This window comes from Struthio camelus, chromosome 19, assembly GCF_040807025.1.
Source record: "Struthio camelus isolate bStrCam1 chromosome 19, bStrCam1.hap1, whole genome shotgun sequence".
In the NCBI taxonomy this organism is placed as follows: domain Eukaryota; kingdom Metazoa; phylum Chordata; class Aves; order Struthioniformes; family Struthionidae; genus Struthio; species Struthio camelus.
The window spans coordinates 12,444,695-12,465,677 of record NC_090960.1 but is presented as its reverse complement, the minus strand read 5'-3'; the positions used below and the strand labels follow the sequence as shown (position 1 = coordinate 12,465,677).

At 56.7% G+C, this 20,983-nt stretch overlaps 2 protein-coding genes across 4 annotated transcripts in view; one reads left to right on the top strand and one right to left on the bottom strand.

Annotated features, from left to right (window-relative positions):
- Window positions 1-2,724, bottom strand: part of STX8 (syntaxin 8) — a 110,986-nt gene extending 108,262 nt beyond the window's left edge. The window contains exons 1-2 of one of the 3 annotated variants that reach the window (XM_068913208.1): window positions 2,493-2,724; window positions 1,522-1,621 (exon numbers count right to left, since the gene is read on the bottom strand). In XM_068913208.1, the coding sequence (XP_068769309.1) occupies window positions 1,522-1,621; window positions 2,493-2,509 (117 nt within the window). In that variant the 5' untranslated portion in view covers window positions 2,510-2,724. The remainder of the gene's footprint in view (window positions 1-1,521; window positions 1,622-2,492) is intronic. The other 2 variants (XM_068913207.1, XM_068913205.1) reach the window with 2 other exon arrangements.
- Window positions 2,725-9,716: 6,992 nt separating this feature from the next.
- On the top strand, window positions 9,717-20,641 carry LOC104143334 (TBC1 domain family member 24). The gene is made up of 6 exons (XM_009673792.2): window positions 9,717-10,818; window positions 11,129-11,287; window positions 14,827-14,890; window positions 16,709-16,804; window positions 17,497-17,776; window positions 18,715-20,641. The coding sequence occupies exons 1-6, from the start codon at window positions 9,785-9,787 to the stop codon at window positions 18,858-18,860; spliced, it is 1,779 nt and encodes a 592-aa protein (XP_009672087.1). The 5' UTR covers window positions 9,717-9,784; the 3' UTR covers window positions 18,861-20,641.
- Window positions 20,642-20,983: the final 342 nt, after the last annotated feature.

The following is a 20,983-nucleotide window of genomic DNA, read 5'->3' as shown; positions in this document are numbered from 1 at the left end:
AGAGCATGGAACAAATGATTTTATGAAGAAATAAGTCAACTGTGTAATGTTTCCATAAAACATAACCTAGAAGAGTTATGGTACAAGAAAGACTTCAAACAACACTAATACAACCTTTTTTTTTTCTAAACACGTCACAAACAACAATGATGCACAGCAGAGAACTTTGTCCTCTATAAATATAGATTAATTAAGTAGTAACTGGGTTTTTGTTAGTCTTCTATCACTTGAATATATCTGCACAGTTTCAAATACGTGGTGTTTTTGAAACTAGACAGTTTAATCACTACCTCTAAATGCTCCCTCCGTTTTCAATTCTACAGCTAGAGAAAGAGTTTCTCCCCAGTCACTTCAAAAATGCTTATTTGGGTCTCCTGAAACCTCTTCTGAATTTATGCCAAATTTGAGTCATTCACTAAAAGCACTGATTATTTTTAAAAGTCTACAGTGTTCTCTCCAGCATTTCAAAAATGGCATTTTATTTTAAAAGCTACCAGAAACGAGACCGGCAAAGAAGCTTCAGGAATCTCACATCGTATGACAGCCCTGCAATAAAGGGCAGACAGTCTACCAAATGCATCACTCTGTGTTTTTAATTATGCAAATTATTGCAAAAGAACAACCCTTATAGAAAGGGAAATTCTTACAGAAGAATAACTCGCATGCACGTTCCCCTTAGTGCAGTCAAGGGAAAAGTTAACGTCATAACTCGTAGGGTGTGCAATCAAGTAGGCTCCTATGGTTTTGGAAGGCAAGGATTAGGCTTTTAGTTCTAAAGACAGCTGCCTCCTGAGAATCCTTCTTTTTTCTTTTCACTTTACTTAATATTTTAAACAGAAAGTGTGAAAAGGTGGTGAACCTAAAAATATATGGGGAAGCAGTAAAGTTTGCTTCTCATTCAGATGTCACGAGTACATAGAAGCTGACATACGCATCACAACATCTCTTAGCTTTTCAGATATCCAGTTTGCTTCTGGCAGCGACAGCCCTGAGCAGTCAGTAGCGCGTGCCCAACATTTCCAAGGTTCTCTTCACTTCCCTTTCTGTAAAACCAGTAATGCTCCATACAGAAGAGACTTATTACTGTTAAACCCAAAAATATGTTTGTGATATTAAAAAGCTACCACTAATTTAAGAATTACATTTCTGTCTTCTTTGCAGGAATCTGAAAGGATGTACTGTAAGTACTAGCTTCTTACCATTAAAAAAAACTTTGAATCTGCTGATGCCCAGCTTGCAGCAATGCTGAATTCAAGCAGCCTGTTCCCCTGGCTAATCCAGTTCGTGGAACATCACCCGCTTCCCCACGTTGCTCCCAACCACTTAATTTGAGCAAAGCATTATCCTTCCAGGACATTATTCAAGTTTCCTTCTTTGGCCAGAGAGGCAGGAAATTCAGGACTTACTTAGACACGCGGGATTTGCGCAAATTTAATATTCCACTAGTATTCACAACGCGTAAAGGCAAACCCAAACCAAAAATCCACGTTCTCAAAATGGGAACTTTTGGAAGATCAATACCTTTGCTGTACTTTCACCGTTCCTTTGGTACCGGTTACGCTCCTGGATTTTCTCAGCAATCTCTTGCGCAACGTGACAAGTGGCATCGTACAGCGAGAGCCTACGAAGGAGATTCAGGCAGCTCAGTACCCCTCCGAATCGTCCCGTACAACCGCTTTTTCGCTTTCCCTCTTTATTACTCCAGTTTAGCTTCGCGAGGAAGGTTTACGCGTTTTATCACCGCAGGCGGAAAACTCAGGAATGCACACAAGGCCTCAACAGATCTACCCAAAAACACGCTTTCTGGGGAAACCACCCTGCAGAAACTGGGAACACCCACAGCAAAAGACGCGAAGCCTGAAGGCGCAGAGCGCCCGACGCACGGAGAAACCAGCCTCAAAGCTCGTCTGCAGCAAGCGAGCGGGGGCCGCAGCGGGGCGCGCAGCGGGGGCGCAGCTGCCGGCACCCCCAGCCCGCCGGGCGGGCCGAGGACGCGGGGACCGGGCGCCCCCCGAACCGGGCCGGGCCGGGCCGGGCCGGGCCGCGGCGGCAGCGCCGGAACTCGGGGCGCCCGCAACGTCGCTCGTCTCCCGCTTCCGCTTGGAGCGGCCGCAGCCGCCGCGGGCACGAAGGGGCCGAGCAGCCCCAGCGCCGCCCGGCCCCACAGCAGGCCGCGCCCGGGCGCTTCTCGGCGTGGTGCGGCGCGGTGCGGCCCAGCCCGCCGCAGGCGGCGCCCGGCCTGGCCCGGCCTGGCCTCGGCCCCCCCGGCCGCAGCCCCAGCCCCAGCCCCGGCCCCGGCCCCGGCCCCGGCCCCCCCGGCCCCCCCGGCCGCAGCCCCAGCCGCAGCCCCAGCCCCGGCCCCGGCCCCGGCCCCCCCGGCCGCAGCCGCAGCCCCGGCCCCCCCTGCCGCGGCCCCGGCCCCCCCGGCCGCAGCCCCAGCCCCGGCCCCGGCCCCAGCCCCGGCCCCGGCCCCGGCCCCCCCGGCCGCTCACCAGGGGTCGGGAGCCATCGCCGCAGCCCGGAAAGGCCCCGCGCTTCCTGTCGGCCGCAGCTGACGACGGCGCGCGCCGAGGCCCAAACCGCGCCGGCGGCAGGAGACGCGTGCGCAGGCGCCGGGCGCTGCCGAGCGCGCCCCCGCGGCGCGTGCACGCTGCAGGGCGCCCCCGCGGCGCAGAGCGCAGAGGGGCAGGCTGCAGGGCTATAGGGTGCACGGTGCAGAGGGGCAGGGCGCCCCGTACAGGGCGCAGAGGTGCAGCGTGCAGAGGTGCAGGGAGCATGGTGCTTGATGCCCGGGGCCCAGCGCAGGGCGCAGAAGCGCAGGGCGCAGAGGTGCAGGGTGCCCGGTGCACGGCACAGAGGGCAGGGTGCCCAGTGCACACTGCAGGGTGCCCGTGTGCCCAGCACAGGGAGCAGAGGTGCAGGGTGCAGGGGTATAGGATGCAAGAGGTGCAGGATGCCTCATACAGGGCGCAGAGGTGCACGGTGCAGAGGTGCACAGTGCCTGCTGCAGCCTGCATGGGACAGAGGTGTTGGGTGCACAGTGCAAGGTGCACAGCTCACGCTGCAGAGGTGCCTGATGCAGGGCGCAGAGGTGCAGGGCACAGAGGTGCAGGGCGCAGGGTGCATGGTGCCCAGTGCAGGGCGCAGAGGTGCACGGTGCAGAGGTGCGCAGTGGCAGCCTGCATGGCACAGAGGTGTTGAGTGCACAGTGCAAGGTGCGCAGCACACGCTGCGGAGGTGCCTGGTGCAGGATGCAGGTGCCTGATGCCCAGCGCAGAAGTGCAGGTGTCCGATGCTGGGTGCATGGGGTACGCTGCAGGGGTCCCCACTGCGCAGTGCAGAGTGCGTGGCACAGGGGTTCAGGGTGCACGGTGCAGGGTGCAGAGGTGCACAGCACACGGTGCACAGTACACACAGGGCCATCCCGAGCCCTGCCCTGGCCCTCCCGCTGGGCGCGCAAGGTTGAGGCCTGCCCCTCGCAGAGGCCGGCGGCTGGTTTGCGAGCTGAAATGTCCCCCTGGCAGCGGTGAAGGCGCTGCCGGCCCCGAGCTGCCCGCAGGCTGCGGCCCACGTGGCCCGTCACGGGCGAAGGGGTGTGCTTGGACGCACTGCTCAGCGCCACAGTGTTTGTGTTGAAAACAGGGACGGGGAAAGTGTGTTTGTTTAATACAATTGCTTCCCTGCAATCATTTTCCAGTTTATGGAATCAGCCCCTTATTCTGTGTGGAAAGTGATGCCTCTGGCCTTCGCTTTTAAAGAACAAGGAAATGCTCCATATTTTTAATTTTGCATGCGTGCAGCTAGGCTGCAATGCCCAGACGTTGCGTTCGCCCGCGGCCCTTCGGGGCGGCAGCCGCCTCTTCGCGCAGCTCGCACCACGCTCGGCGCCGAGGAGCGGTGGTCTCGCTGGAGCATCCCTATCGCTGTTGCAGTAATAATAATGTTAACGGCCTGGATTAAAACATGCTGAACCCGCAGAGCGTACTGCTGTCCTTCAAGGCAACAGGGACACAGAAGAAACCTTCAGCCGGCGCCGTGCTGGGGAGGTGCTTTTGTGCAGAGGGCTGCAAAGCAGCTGGGACAGAGGAGCCTGGAAACGGGGGAAGCAGAGCAAGGGCGAGCGCAGGGCAGGCGTCCCCCTCGAACTGCCGTCACCCCAAGCGCTGGGGACTGGGTGCTGGCCGAGGCAGCTCGGATCAGGAGCAAAACCCTGTCCCCTGCCAGTTATTTCATTGCGTTTTCCCAGGGAGCAGGACTCTCTGCTTTCCTGGTAGGCAAACAAGGCTGCGTAAAATAATTCACTCTCATTACCTCTGCTCCTTAGAGAAACGAGCTGCAGGGCCCCAAATTTTGGCAGGCTCAGTGGAGCCCAGAGGAGCAACAATCATGTAGGGAGAGACCCTTTTTGGTCCTCCGTGGAGGTGCAAAACGCGCAGGAAGACGCGAAGAACCAGCTCGGAGCGCTTTATTTCTGAGCGGCGAAGCCTGGAGGGAGCTGACTGTGAAACGGGGGTCTTTGGGTGGGCGGCAGTCGTTACGTCCCAGCTACGTACAGCTCCGTGCGCCTGAAGAGCCGTCGCTGCGTTGGCTTGGGAGAGAAGAAAGGAGCCGCGTGTTTTATGGGAAAAGCTCTTAATTTGTTTTCATTTCTTTGCTTTTTGTTTTTTACAGTTTTCTTGGCCCAGCTGAACACTGAAGCGGAAGAGGAACCTGCCTGCCCAACACCCCGCTTCGTGGGACCAAATTTTGAGATCCACCATCCGGCATCACGTATCCTGCCTCCCGGTGCTGCTTCTTCCCGGAGGGTTGCATGCCACGGACAGCACCACTTCGCGGTGCACCATCTCTGTGTCTGTATGTGCAGGGATCTATGGGGTTACGCATATATACGCACGCCGCCTTGGGGCCAGCTCTGTAGAGGCTTGGCCTTCCCTGGGCCCGTTGCCCAGTCGTGTCTTGGACCGTTTGCATTTGACCTACCTCCCCTTGCTCCTCTGACGGCCTCCTGCTGTCCCCCTCCTTTCTCCCCCATCCTTCCCTCCCCGCTCGGCCGCGTGAAGGCGAGGACGAGCCGAGGGCTTAGCCAGGCCGGGCTGATGTTCAAAGCTGGCCTTAAAACACCCGGCGTGGGGCTGGGCACGGGGTGGATCTGCAGCACCTCGATGCCGCCGTTTGCACGAGGGCCAGCTCCGCGTCTGCAAGCGCCCTTGCTTTTCCGGCAGCCGCGGCGTTGGTGCCTGCGCGTCTGCCCCGAAGCGGCCCGGCGGCCGCAGCGCACCGGCCGCCCGCCCGCCCTGCGGAGCCGGCGGCGCCCGCGGAGCCGCGCGGGCAGAGCCGGGCGGCCGTGACGCTGCGGCATGTTGACACAGTCAATATTTGGGACGTGGTCCCAGGCCCCGGCCGCGCCGAGGCTCTCACCACCCCTCCGCCACCGAACAGGGAGCGTCGATGATGCCGCAGCTGCCCCGGCCTCGTGGGAGCCCTTCCCGGCCCGGGCGGCCCCCCTCGCGCCGCCGTCCCCCGGGACGGCGCTCCTCTCGCCAACCCTCTCCGCACGTCTGCACGCGCCAGCGCGCGCCGGTCCGGCCGCTTCCCGCCATGAAACATTGATGGCCTTCGGCTGCGCCGCTCATCTGGAGCCTGCGCGGCCTCTGCATATTTCATTTTTTCCCCCATTAAAAACGCATGAAACGGCGATGCCCTCCTCTAATCCGCTTCCATCTCCCGTCTGCCGCCGGCCCCGCTCGGCGCGCTGCTCCGGAGCTGCTTAAAAGGGCCGCCGAGGAAGTGAGAGGCGCCTGCCGCTTTATAAAAAGCCAGCGAGGGGAACGGGGCGAGGAGGGCAGCGGGGACATCCGGGGCTGCTATTAAACAAAGGAAAAAGGGATTGGGGGGGGGAGCAAGGGACCCGCGCTGTGGGCGCCCCTCTCGGCGCAGGGCTGCCCGTCCAGCGCGCGGGCTCTGGCTTCGCCTTGCGAACGTCTCTGCTCTGCTGCGAAACCGCCCCGAGGGCCGCGCCGGCCCTTTGTCCCCTGCTTTCCCGGGCTCGCCAGGCCGGCAGCAAAGCCGCAGGCCCCCCAGATCGCGTTTTGGCGCGTAAGAGGGAAGCTCCTTTACCCCCAAAAGGAGCCGGGTTACAAAGGGACCGCTGCGGACTGGAGCCAGACGCCAACATCCGATGGCTGCAGCGGGCCCGGGGGCTTTTCGCCGTCAGCCTGTCGGTGGGGGTTTCCCTTTAGCCCAGCTCCTCCGCGCGGGAACGCAAAGGGTGGGCTGCAATCCTGCAGCGCCTTTCGAGGCTGAGGCGACCCCGCCGCAACGATTTCGGAGGGGACTGGAAAGCGAGAAAAGTACCCGAAAGGAGCCTGGAGCGATGACGTTTTGGGCCAAACAACCGGACAAGCAGGAGGCACCGGTGGGAAAACCTGCTCCGAAGGCTCTCCGGGGCCGAGGGGCCTCGCGCGGCTCCCGCGGCCCCGGACGGCCTTCCTGCCGTTCGCCGCTCACGTGCCTCCGCCTCGGACTCTCCCGAGACCCAGGCGATCCGGCGGGAAGCGGCTGGGAGCCCGTTCGCCGTGTTTATGTTTCTGCGATTCAAGGACGGCTCGCCAGCCCCCGGGCCGAGGCGCCGCCGGAGGCGGCTACGAAAACACCGGTTTCTCCTTGGGAAGAATAAACGCTGAAGGTGAATGACGGAGCGGCTGTGTTGATGGCTATCTTCCCGCGCGGTGTTTACACCCTCCCGACGCGCAAGCGGGGCGGGAAGGGGCGACGGGAGCGCGGCTCCACCCCGCCGGCTATTTACACCAAATAAAAGCCCGCTGCCCGCCGGGCTGGCGCTAACCTTAAAAAGCCCGGGCGGGCGAACGGGGCGGAAGGGAGCCGGCAGCGGGCGCGCGCAGCCGGCGAGCCCGGGCGGATGTTGCAGGTGGGGCTCGGCTCGCCCCGCTCCCGCGGCCGGGCGGCCGGGGACTTGGGGTCGGCCCGGCCGAGCCCCGAGGGCGGCAGCGCGGGCGCCGCGCCAGGTGAGTGCGCGCCGGCCGGCCGGGACCTCTCTGCGAGCGCAGCCCGTTTGGGAGGGCGGCCCCCTTCTCCCGCCGGCCCGGCAGGCGCTTGCGTGGCAACGTGTCCCGAGTTTAGCCAGGGCGCGTGGCAGGAGGCTGCGGATGCAGCTGGCCTCTGTACTGCGCCCCAGCTACGCCTGCAAGGGGAATTTGGAAACCTCTGCAGCGCCTAGCGGGGCAAATAACCCCGCTTCGACTCGCGTGCTCCTTTTAGCCTGGTTTCTGCTGGCTATAAACCTAGGTGACCATACTGGGTGCCGGGCCATGACACCCCTCCACCCCCCAACAATTTTTTAACCTGTTTGCAGCTCCAGGTGGGATCTGGACATCCTCCAGATACTCGGGCGTCTAAAAATGTCCTGACACAAGGCACGCGGGTGGAAGAGCGATGCTAGGTAAACCTCCGCCAGGGAAAAGGCTGCAGGGAGCTGAGCCTGTACCAGGCACCAGTAGGGCCCGACAGCAGAGTCCTTGCATGTGCCCTGTCCAGGGGAAAAGCTCCCCCGGGATTTGCACTGGCCAGGAGAAGCCGTAGGTTGCCTTAATTCCAGCACTCAGGGGACCGTCTGCTTTGAGCAGGGAGTCGGACTGAGCCAGGAACTGGTTAAAACTGCTTTTTTTCCTGAATCAGAATTGAACCTGATCTGCTCGTTCCACTGAATTTGAGCAGGGGCCAAACTGAACCAGAATAACTTGAGCCGCAGCCGGATTCAACCTGGAAGAAACCCAAAATCCTGGCCTGACTCCCCAGCCCTCCCACGCTGCTTCCTCGCACATGCCACACGCGTGGCCGGGACTGCGCGGTCCCAGCGGCAGGTCCCCTTCGGTCCAAAGCAGCGAGGTTTAGCTTTGTGCAAATCCACAAAGAGCGAATCCAGGCTCTCCATCCTCCCCGGCTGACTCCGCGGGGCTGAGCATATCCAACATAAATACATTAGAGAATTAATGCCTTCTGCTCATCGGCTTTATCCTTGCCAATTAATAACAGTCCAGCAGAACTCACCCGCACAGAGACAATTATTATCTCGCTGTCCAGGATTCGGAGCTGAGCTCTAGTGTAACCCCAGGGAAAAAAATGCCTCACATTCGCTCTCTAGGAGGAGCTCCAACTCTGCTGTTCCTCACTGCACAAGGATGGCAGCCTGCTCGGCTCCTCACAGCACTCCCGGGAGGGGATTTCTGTCTCCAAGTGGCTTTTCAAACCATCCTCAGCCCTCATATGTGGTCCACTAGATGGGTCTCTCCAGGTGCATTGGGCCACATAGGGAAAGGGAGTCCTTTGCACCCCACGCCGCAGCCTCGGCGAGCCGCCTCTTGCTGCAGCACCGTCTCCTGTACCCAAACAGCCTTGAAAAGAGGTTGTCCAGTCCTGCCTGTGCTGATACCCGAGTGGCCTGGGACTGGGAGAAAGTTGAGTTTTCCCAGCCAAAGAAAAGCTGAATTTTCCCAGCCTTGCGTGTCAGCCCCTGGTACAAGCGGTGGGATGCAGGCATCTCCAGATGTTTGCAGGAGCGAGTAAGAGTGGGGATAAATGGTTGGTTGGGAGATTGGTTTTGCATGCTCCGTCTGTGCTCGTGCTGGGCACCAGCCCAGTGCTGGGCTGCCAGACTCAGACAAGACGTTGCCTTCCGCCCCCTTCATCCTCAGCAGGACACATGATGCTAATGGTCCCTCTTGGCCTTAGCACCGCTTGGCAGGCCCCTGCTCATCAGGTCCTCCCTCAGCTCCTGGCCGGGGCAAACTGCATTGCTGGCAGCACGCAGCCCTACTGCCCCAGGTCCTGCAGGCTTGGACTGGGGCTGAGCTGCTGTCCAGCATCAAATTGCCAGTGATATCCCAGAGTCTGATGGCCCTTGATGGCCCTGTAAGGCTGTTGTCCCATGGCGGTCCGCTGGGGACAGGGACTACACCCTCACTGCCCATCTCAGCAAGTCACAGGCTGGGAAGGGAAGCCAGGAGCTTTGCGAGCAGGTACAAATCCTCTCCCAGAATAGGGAAGCAGCCCAGTCATCCATGTCCTGCCCAGCCCGGTGCTTCCCTGAACCCCCAGACAGAGGTTTCACAACCATTCACTATTTTCTGTCAGTTCAGCGACTAAACTGCCTCACGGAGGACCAGACCTGGCACAAGGGAAGCAGCAAGCAGAGGTCTCGGCCGTCGGTGAGATGCCACCCCAGGTGGGAGAGGCCCTTGTCCTGCACTGCCTCCCCGCAGAGCCGGCAGCAGCCACCAGGCTCCTGCCTTGGCCACTGCTCCACGGGATGGATCCAGCCCTGCTCCCTCCACTGACCCGGGGGGACCAATTCCCCGGCATGGTTCCCTGTCATGGTACACCCACGTACATTCAAGAAGCAGAAATAATGTATTGCCTTCTAGCTAAGGATCAAAAAGCGTGGCTTTGTGTCTACTACTGCTGGGGGTTTAAATGCTGTGCCCAGCTGTAGCCAGCTGTGCCCAGTGCTGTGGGGACAACACACCTGGGCACTGCCCCTCACCTCCAGGCCCTCCCCTCCAGACCAGGTCTGATATTTCAGCTGGGTGCGGGTAAAGGGTCTGCAAACGCATGTGAGCAGGTGAAGGCAGTGTGAGTAGCTCTACCCAGGCAAAGCCTCCTGCAGACCTTCCCTTGACATAAAACTTAGAAGTGCCGTCAGTCAGGGTGAAACGCTGTCAGCTGGGGCGGTGAAGCGTGACGAATAAAGGGTCTTTGTCCTACAGAGATGTTTGGCTCGTCTCCAGTCACTGTGGTGATCACGTCTGAGGCTGACACTTGGGATATCGATGCCTCCTCTTGTCTGGGCTGTGGACAGTTTGTGGATTGGGACAGGATGCCAGACCTGGAGCAACAAGCAAATATCCCCAGAGACATCCTCACCAAGCCCAAAAAAGAGCTGAAGAAGCTGGCAAGAGAAGGCTACTGGGCGACGAGCCGTGCACTGAGAGCTCGGGTTTACCACCAGCTCATCCAGCAGGTCACCTGCCGGCTCGTGACTCCAGATGCTCTAGTCTACACAGATGTAGCGAATCGGCTCTTTGGGAAGCAGAGTGTGAGCTCCCATCCTTTGCCAGACTTCCTTGAAGGATGCTCCATGCCCACGTACTGCCTAACCGTGGAAGGGGTCACTGCGTTGAAGAAGATCCTCATCTGCATTGACAACCTTTTCCCCGACATAACCTACAGCCCAATCCTCCCCTCTCTGGTGGCTCTGTTGCTGCACTACAGTGAAGAGGAAGCTCAATGTTTTGAGAACATCTCTCGCCTCATCGCCAGCAATGCCCCCCACACCAGCTACATTGACCAATCTTTCCTGGCCCACCAAGCCTCCTGCATGACTTTTGGGGATCTGGCCAACAAGCATTGCCCAGCAGCTCACAGACTGATAGCTAGCACGTCCGAGAATGTTTTTGAGGTCTACTCCGAATGGCTATCGTGGCTCTTCCATGACCTCCCCTTCAATTACGTCATCCGCATATTTGACGTCTACCTGCTGGAGGGGCAGAAGGTCCTCTACCGCATTGCTCTGGCCTTGCTGAAGCAGTACAGGCTCTCGGTGACCTCCACTGAGCTGGAGGGAATTGACATCAAGACAGATCTGCAAGCTTTCGTGCAGAACATTGGCGAGCACGTGACTGTCGACAAACTCTTAGAGAGAGCGTTTGGCATCAGGCTGTTCTCCCGCAAGGAAATCTGGCTTCTCCAGATGGCCAACAGGAAGGCGTTAATGGAGAGAGGCATGACCATGGTGCAGAGCAGGTAAGAGGGCCTATCTGTCTGCCAGCATAGGCAGATGATGCTCTTGGGGCTAAGCGGCTAAATCAAGAGTTACAGTGGAGATAAACATGAGCGGAGCATCAGGGAGCTCCCTCGGCTTTGGCTATGCTAGGTGCCTTCTAGACACTCGTGTGGTTAAGGGGTACCATACTATTAGGGATAACAACGCTAAAAGAAAGCTCACAGTGCAGCAGGCACAAGGAAACCTGTTTTCTGGGGCCTGCACCCATAAAAGCCCACATGGCCCCCAGGCACCCTGGCTCGGCAGTAACAGACATCCTCCCTCATGCAGGCAGTCCTTCCACCTGGCTGTGGACATGCAGAATTTCAGCTCCAGCATTGTAACGGCGCAGGAGATGCGCATCATCTGGTCCTGGATCCCCGAGCGGTTCTCCCTCTTCCCCCCGCTGCTGCTCTTCTCCACCTCAGAAGATGGGTGCAGCTTGCAGAGGTAAAGCGCTCTCCATGGACCGGGTCGGGTTAGATTGGGTAAAGGCTGGCACACTGGTGGTGTAGAAAGGAGCCCTTGCAACACGTGGTGTTTGTAGGGTGTGTTTGAGGTCTCCTGGGGACTCTGCTGGCTGCAGCAGGGATCCCCACATCCACCTGCTGCCACTAAAGGAACAAAAAACCTTTCCCTCGAGATCACGAGCCTGGGAGTAGCCCAGCTCCTTGCCAGCACGGCCAGCAGCCTCCGCGCTGGCCCTGCTGCATCTTGCCCCCTATCCTGACGTCCCCGCGTGCCGCACTGTGCCAGGCAATCAGCTAGGCCCAGCCAGGTTGTGGTCCTCAATGCTCCTGCCCCCTCAGGGCAGCACAGAGGCAAGGGCAGGTGCTGCTCAGTGCTGTGATTCAAAACTGAGCTGAAAAACGAGTTTTCCATTGATTTCCCAATCCATGGAGCAGCAAAACTCTTCCAGTGAGCAGATGTTACCTTTGCATGACTGTTTTCAGGCAGGTAACCCAAATCTGCTCCTCATAAGGAGCATGTTAAGCTAAGAAGTAGCATGGGCAGGGCAGGCAGAGCTCAGATGTCGGGGCAGACAGTGCCTGGGTACATCCTGCAGCAGGGAGAAATCACACCCTCTGAACTCAAGTTAAGAAAGCCCAAGTGTCATCATCAATGTCCAAACCTGCAAAAGAAAGATCAGCCTCAGCGCTGGAGCTTGTCTGGCTACCCCGGAGGGCACTTCCCTTTCTCTGCTTACCCCAGTGTCCTGCTGGTTGTCACCTCCCAACTCCCCACTTTCAGCAAGTGTTCTCCCCCCTTGCCTGGATGGGACACGCGCTGCCCCAGGACTGCCCTCTGGAGCCACAGGCTGGCATAGCTGCCAGTCCTGGTGGCTCCCACCTGAAAAGCCACCACGGACGCTTCATCGGCCTTGCCCAGCATGCACAGGATGAGTGCTTGCTCCCCTCTGGCCCCGCTGACGTCCAGGTGCTGCCTGAGTTTGGGAAGCTGAGCCTAGGCAATACTTTCCTATGCCACTCCGCACAGGAGTGCACAATTGTGGGGGAGGCAATGCAAGAGGCAGCCGTGGGGCCAGCTACTCTCCACCTCGAGCCCTCAAGTGGTCTTTCACAACCCTTCCCTCCTCCCCAGCAACCCAGTCACATTCACTCCCAACTCCCTGGCAGCTGGAGTACATGATATATTCTACCTTGCAGTCTTGAGAGGGTCCTTTAATGGTCAAGACCCATTTCGTACCTTGGTGTTGCTCCCCGTGTCCCCTCGCTATCTGGGCAGGAGGGACATTTCCTCCACGGGGAAGCGATGAACATGGGAGTGGTGAGTGGCGGAGGCCAGACGTAACAGTGAATGATTCAAAGGGAGGCTGGGCACCCCTCTCTGCAGCAGGCAGGATTCATCCCTCTTCTCTCATCCTAGCCACGCTGGCGGAGAATAGGAGCGTCTGTATTGAATCGAGCCCAACTGCAGTGAAATGCTGGGGGCAGACCCAGCCCCTGCCTATCTGATGCTCCTCTCTAGTGCAGGTGCTGTTTTAGCTCTGTCAAACCCCACTCAAAGAGCACTTTCAGATCAGTCTGCCAAGTCCATGGTGTCTCCACATCAGCATAAAAGGCCAACCAGAGCTCTTGAAGCAGGAGCAGGGGCTGATCCTGGCACCCAGGACCACAGGGCACCATGCAACGGCCCTGTGACATCCACTGCCACAGCCATGGAGCAATGAGCACAGAAGCAAGCAGAAATGTCCCTGCAATGCTCAGTGTCAGGGCATTTCTCTATTTAAAGCACTCACTGGTGAGCTGGGAAAAGACGCTCGGACTGTCTGGGAACTGGACGCTGCCTGTGCCACTGCACATCCCTGGTTCTCAGGGTGGATTCGATGATTGGGCTGGTGGGACAGTAGTCCTCTAATAGCATCAAGAATGTGCCCCGCTAGCCCATGAGAGAGAAGCGGCTGCCCCATGGCAAGGTGTCCCTGCCACATCCTGGCCAAACACAGCCATATTCTCCTGCGTTGCCTTCCAGGAGGCAGCAACGGGGCACAGAGCCCAGGCGCTTGGAGGGTGGGAGTCAGGCAGGGTCCTGGGTTCCCAGCAGTTAAGAAATGCATCCAGATTGAAAGAAAGCTTGCTTGATAAACTCCCCCCATCAAGTATCCCCACCCCAGCCCGGTGCAGAGGGTAGGACAGGAGGATTTTATGTTTGGATTTATCTGAGAAATTACCAGCTTCACCGAGCAAAAATGATGACTTGAGAAGGCCCATAATAAGCTGACTCCCCCACTTACTGCACAAACACCAGAGCTGCCCGAGCTAAATGATTAAGTGTTTCTGCCACTATACTTTTACGAGCTCACTCAGGCAGACTGCTCAACATAACAATCATCCCAGAAAAGCAGCAACTGGTCTTAGCTATCCTTTACAGCTTCATGTCACACACAGCGTGCAAAACAGGTTATTTCAATCCCTAACCAAAGAGCACCAACTTTCTCCCCACCAGTTTAAGCTAGACTGGAGGATTTCCACTCCAGATAAGGGCGGCCCTGGGTTGAAAATGCCCTGCAACACAGATCCTGCACCCTCTGGTACCCCAGCCTGGGCTGCGGGGAACGCTGCTCGAGCCCGGGGGATGCATCACTGGGAAAGAGAGAGCTGGTCCTATGCAGAAGTGAATAGGAGATCCCCCATCCCCTGTCCATGGCCAGCGGAAGATGCATTGCCAGCCTGCCTGGGGTTGTGATCCTCCCCACTACGTGATGGAGCAGCTCATACTTGGGCCACTAAGCACAAATGAGCCCAATCGGGTGACAAATTCCCTGTGTCACACCATTAGCACAGCCAAGGCCACTACTGATGCTGCCAGGAAGACAGCAGACTCAGACATGCCTGGACACAGACAAGTCCTCCGTGTCACCTTGGTCACAGGCTGATGCCCGGCAGGCCGTGCTTCTACCAAGCCGAGTTAGAAATGCTGCCGCCACGTCTGCGAGGCAGCGATTCCCACTCCAGGAGCACCTCGCGATGCTTTGGCCCGACCGACTCTTGGCAACCCTCAGCATTTCCTGCACTCAATTTCTAATTGCAAACAGTGCCAGATCCCCACACAGATCCCTCTGCAGATCCCCATCCCTGCAGCCACCCCACCGGACAGACTGATGAAATCACGTGGGCAAGGGTAGGCGCTAGGCAACACTCACTTTCCTTGCAGAACTTTGCCCATACAGTCACTGCTAATTCACACCTCTCCTACAGTGGACATTTCACGGCCACAGGAGTTGTTTTAACCCCTGTGAGAGCTCTTTCCTTCCCTTATGCCTGCCCAACCAGCACCTAGCTCCAGGCAAACCTGACTGCTTGGTTTTCTCCATATCTGAAGGACATATAAGCCATCTATAGGCTATTTTGTGATGGGCCCCTGGCCCCAGCTCCAGGTGAGGAGCTTGCCGAACGCCTGGGCTCCGCGCAACGTGCTGCGCTGGTCTCAGAGTCGCACCTACTCAGTCTCCTTGCTCATCTCCGCAGGTTTTACTCGTGCTGTGAAGGTTATGAACCGACGGTGCTGCTCATAAAAACAACAGAGCAGGAAGTAAGTATTTCCCAAGCAGAGAAGGGGGCTGGGAGCGTGGGTGCCAGCACGGGGAAGGGATGCCTGTCCCCATCAGCACTTCTTGGAGCAGCGGCAGAGCGGCCGAGGTCCTCCTCCCGCCCACGCTGCCGCTCTGTCCGCCCCAGAGTCTGCCTCAGTTTCTAGGAGACCCCAAAACACACACACAGCCACAGTGCGTGTTCACGCTGGCTTCCTGACGGCCCTTAGAGCCCAACCGTAAATCCAGCCAGCTCCAGACGACAGAAGCCCCGTGTGCAGCAGCCAGCGCAGCGGCAGAAGGGGAACAGGCAGCTCGACTGCTTTTGCAAGGGGACACCAGCCCACTCCCAAACTCTGCTGCACCCAGGGCACACAGTAGCACACCTAAAGGGCACTAATGGGGCTAAGCAGAGGGAGGACAGAGAGATGGAGAAAGGCTATGAGAGATACTTTCTTTGCTGCAAATATAGATTAGAGCCTAAAGTCTTTACTCAGCAGACTTGCCTGAAGCCAGCAGATGCTTTGCCTGAGCAAGGTCTTGCTTTAAGGTCTTGCTTTAAATATATTAAATGCAAGGATCTCTCCTTGATTTCAAAAGCAGCCACACAAGGGAAATGGAAGGGAAATAAGGACAGCTTCTACAATACCTGAAAGTCATGAAATAACTGCAAAAATACCCAAGTCAGGCCTCTTTCCGGGGGCTCTGAGAGCGGCTCATAAACCCATATTGTATCTCTCCACTCTTTATCAAATGGCAGAAGCAAGTTCTGTAAATTGTTCAGGCATCCTAAAGATTTATTGGCCTACAAGTCCTGATTTCCCCAGGCCTGACACTTCACCATGGCAAGAAGATAAACACTCTGCCACCCTCCAAGGCTTTGCACATGCTACGAAAGGTGACTTACAAAACCCCACTACCTAAACCTTTTAGCTCATTTTATTCCTTATTTAGTACCAAGGACAGATTTGATTTCCCGCCCTTCAGTAGGTCTCCTCCAGGCCTGGTCAAAGGAAGGACATTCTCACTAGGGTCGGCCTGACCGCAGATGGAGGAACTGGCCAAAGTATCTGGAGAGTGATGTCCAATCCTCTCCCTGGGACCGCTTAAAACCCCTGTAGGTAACAAAGATGTGTTACCTGAGTCTACCATTTTTTAATGCCTTTTTCCTAGAGACTCATAAGACAAGCGACCGCATCTCCAGCAGATGTGCGCACAGCTGGGGACAAGCGACTCCTAGACCTCCTAGAACCTTAGACCTCAGTGTAGAGCATGTTTCAAGAATGAAATATAATAGCGTTAAAATAACCCCTTGAGCCCCACAGTTATTTCTCTCCATGACTGCAAGTCAGATTTTGGATGTTCAGAGCCAGGGCCCATCTTCGGCCTCAAGGCACAGGTTCCTCCCATGCAGCCCAAATAGGATGGCCTCATCCTGCCCATGCAATACGCTATTGTCCTCATGCCCAGACACTGCCTGGAGCTCACCTGCGCCAGGGGACAAGCCTGCACTGCACTGCACTGAGCCCTGCTTAGTGAGCTAGGAAGTGCCTTGGTTCAACTCCAAAATAGTGAAATGCCACTAACCCACTTGGTCAATAAAGCCAAGTAATGGCCCTAGACACATGCACAGAGTAGTGGTGTGGGGACAGGCTGTTTCTGTCTAAACTCTTCTCAATGCAAGATTTTGCTTGCATGGCAAAATTTAGCTCCCGGATCCCCCAAAGGGCCGGAGCATCTGCAGCTTGCTGTGGTTCAGGCCTTCTCCCCCTGCTGATTCCCCAGCAGCTGCTCACTGCTCCCTGTGCTCTCTCCCAAAGGTGTGCGGGGCATTTCTCTCCTCCGACTGGAGCGAAAGGAGAAAGAGTGGGGCAACATCAGGCTTTTTTGGGACAGGAGAGTGCTTCGTATTCACTGTAAGTCACGTTTTATTTAGGGGCTTATACTTAGGGGCTTGTCTGTGATTACTCTTCCCTTTGCCCTTCTGACAGCTCAGAGCACGGCGGTTGCAGGCATTGAGCCGCTTCCTTTGGCCGGGCCAACCACTTCCCCAAGCTCTGGCAGGAGGCAGCAGCCACAGACATCGCTGTGCTGGATCAGAAAAAAAGGAGAACTAACTCCTGTCTCGGGTCAGCCCGTATGGCCTAAGCCCCTGGGGCAGTGTGTAATTACTCTGGACAGGCCTTGGAGCATCCTACAGGGGTAACTCTGCGAGCAGGGAGGGTTTCTGCCTTGTTTGCATGGAGCAGCTCCTGCATGAAACAATCCTCAAACATCCCTGGGGTTCCCGCAGAGGGAAGGAGTAGGTCTGTTTGAAAAATCCTGGGGACAAAGTCCAGCATGCATCCACCATCCCTCCGGCATCCATCCGGCAGTGTGGGTGGTGCAGGTTTCCCTGATGCCAGCAGTGCCTGGTGTGGACAAACCAACCTCTTGGCCACCACCTCCACCAGAGTAGTCCTGGTACTGCCAAGAGGCCTTGTCCCTTCTCTGCCCCAGGAGCAGGCCTGGCGCGTAGCATTTGGCCTCTGACTCGCCTTGCCATGCAGTGCCAGCTTTCTTGAGCAAGAGAGAGGACAGGCCTCACCACGTTTCTCCTGCTCTCCAGGTGCGTCCTGAGATGGAGAGGTACGAGTGGGTGTTCATCAAGAAGCCAGAGTTGGCCAAAGCGGTGCCGCGCTCGCGCCAGCGCTCTCCTTCTCCCTCTCCCACCTCCCTCCTCAGCTCTTCTCCGGACGGCCGCCGCGCCAGCTCCAACCTCCTCACCGTGCCTACGCCGCAGAGGACAAAAGGTCGCCTCTCTCCCTTTCTGGCCATCAGGCATTTCCTCCTGCCTTCCAAAACAGCCTCCATGTTCATGTCCGGGTCTCAGGAAGGAATCATTATTGGTAAGTCTCTAACAGCAGGCACCCTCACACGCTCCCACGCTCCTTGCATGCTCCCCGACACCTTACTGCTTCGGCTGGAAAGGGCTTCGCTCCAGATCAGAATCTGATCTGCCTTGATGTCCCCTTGCATGCAAAGACCTCCTGTCTTGAGTTAAGTAACTGAAATTCAGGGGAGATGAAATCAGCCTCCTCTTTCTGTCAAGGATGCCCCTTCTGCGAGGCCCAGAGAGCAGCTCTCTGCTAGCCCACGGGGAGCACCGCAGCCCAAACCTTCCCACGGGGTTTACACCCTCAGAGCTGCTATGTCTCTGCCCTGCAAGTGTGGCCATATGGCTCCTCCATGGCCAACTTTGGCTTTTTCCTCCATCCCATGCCTCCCCACAGTGCATGGGCAGCCCCAAGATGGGGACCGAGAGGAAATGCAGGTGGGGAACAGACCAAGGAAGGGCCAGGCGTGGTCACCTGGAGCAGAAACGCCAGCCCCATGCCCCCACTGCTGTCTGCTGTGTCAGACAGGGGCCCGGAGGTTAAATCTTTATGCTTCCCCGTGCATCAGGCTCTGCCTCTGCCTCTTTCCCAGCCCTCCAGAGCGGGGAGCCAGGGCAAGCCCTAGCTGTGGGGATGCAGCAGCCTTTTCTTGTTCTCTGGCTTTCTAACAAGTTTAATAATTTAGCTCGTGCTGCCAGGGCAACGTCTCATCCGCCTGCCTTGTACCAGCTGCCCTGCAGATAACTCTCTAGAAGCTCTGCTTCCACACTGATATCCAAATGAGCCTAAAGGGGAGCTCGGGGCATTCTCACTCCAGCTCCGGGGGGTGGCCAGGGGAAATAAAGCAGAGATGGGGGCAATCCTTAGTGACCTCGTCAGCTGGGCTGTTCTCTCTGCTTGGGCAGCGAGGAGGTGAGAGCGGATCCCAACCATCTGGCGTCCTTTTGCAGGTGGAGGGGGAGGCCGAGCTCTGACCCTCGATGCCGAGCTGCTCTGGGGGCACACGGAGAGCTGCGAGACGTTCGACAACCCTCCGCTCTGCCAGGAGAACTTCAAGGTGCAGCTCTTGGAAGCATGGGGCTTTCAAAACACCTAGGCACCACAGGGCTGGCCCCTCACCATGCCACCTGCGGAGACGACACCCCCCCCCGCTGCAGCAGGGTCACCCTCAGCCTCACTGCTACAGCCTCTGCTGGCAGCACCATGGATGCCTCTGCGCTCTGCAGCCCTCTGCTAGCGGTCCTTCCCGTCCCTCCCCTCTGCCATTACCAGCAGCGATGGTCAGGATCAAGGGCGATGAAGTGCCGTGAACTGTACCGCAGGCACTGCCTTCAGGGGGGTTTGGGGAGTAGCTCAGGTCCTGGCCCTCCTCCCACAGTTCAAACCCAACTCGGTCCTCCAACCCTGTTCCACTTTAGGATGTTGGGGGAGAGGTGAGCTATTTTGGTGTTTTCTACACAGTTCTCTCACCTGTTTTGTCTTTCTGAGGTCTGCAGCAAACCTGTCATACAACAGAAAAGACAGGCTTCGTGGGAATGTTGAGTCTAGATGAAAATCGGCACCAAGGTAGAAAGTTCACCAGAAAGACTCACCATACCCAGCTTCACTGTAGTCACAAGCCTAGTGCCACCCTTTGAACCATAGTTAGAATTTTGTAGTTTATGTGGGTTACTGAGATTCATTTGGGATGAGGCACTGGTCACCATCCAACACCAGGCAGAGGAGACTTTCTTATTGTTCTTGGTTGAAATTGCTGACCAATAATTAGCAAAGCTCCACTTGGTGTTATATTCATCTGCAGCCAACTAGCAAACTCCCTGACTGTGAACCTTCCTCGTCATGCTTGCATAAAACTGAAGATCTATATTCACAGCAAAGGGTTGATGCTGCAGGACTGCAAGCAGTTAACATATATAAGTCTAATCAACATGTCCTGATTACCCAGTGTCAAGATAACGGAAGATTTGCCATTTTAAAATATGAAATGTGAACATATAAAAGTTGCTAGTAGAGACAATGCAACCCCTGCGGCAGGACTGTGTATAAACTGCATAAAGATCATTCTGTTTGCAGAAGGAAAACGTGTATATGCCACGTCCAAATACGTTTTCCATTTGTGGTTTTATCTTTCATGTATTCCACTTCTCAAGCTATTCAGAGCAGGAGTTATTGCTGCCTCGATGCACACAGTTCCGGAGATGCCAGGAGAACGTGGGGAGGAACAAGCACTGGTAGCAAACTCACGCAGTAGTCAGTTATGCAGCAGGCTTAGCAGTTACTTGTCTTCCAAACGTATCAAGGTGAGATAAAGAGATGAGGCCCGGGGTCTCTACTCCCCTGTGCCTGGCCTATGCTCACTGAGCTCAAATAGAAGAGTACAGCAGGATTACTCGTTTTTCTTCATTTAAAGAGCTCTACAAAGATATCCTCAGTATTTCTTTCTTTCTGTGGTCATGCACAGGACTCTCTGTCCAGCTGAAAATTTCCCAGGAGAGTCCCTCTTTCCTTCCCAGAGGCTGTTTGTCTTCTCCACCCAGAGATGCACAGGATGCACGAGATGCCTGGGAATGCAAAACGCCTCGTTAGCGATCCAGCCTGACCTCTCAGCAGCCGCTGGCTCAGGCTTCTGAGCGTTTCTGGGCAAGCAGGTCCCATCTAACGTGTTAAAATACGACATATTGCGATTGTATTGTTCAGGTCGTGGACGTCTTTGATGCGGTGGCAAAGCCCGCGAGTCCCTTTGATGCTCTATGTGCCATATACCTCAGCTATCCGCTGATTTGAGCTGTAAATCACGATGAACGTCAGTGCGCTTGTTACATTCAGTGCCTGTAATCTGATGAGTGTCTTTGCCATTTTTAAAAGCGATGCTACAGTACTTTCTTCTCTACGCTTTATTCCATTACCACATAAAGCTCAAAACTCTTAAAAAAAAAAAAAGATTAAAAAAAAGAAGCAGCAAAACACATAAAGCAGAGAAAGCAGAGGGGCTTGGAGGCTCAGGGGACTGGTAACGGCGTACAAGGAGATCTTCCATCTCTGTCACGCCGTCACTTGACCGCACTAAGGTCAGCGGAGACCAAACTCTGCTGCTCTCCGACGGCTACCGGCGGCCTAAGCGCAGTGAGCGGGCAGACAGATAAAGTGTCGGGGGCTCCGGGCGCCGCCCGAGCGCTCTCGGCGGCAGCCTCAGCACAGCGGCCGCAGACGGAGCTCCTG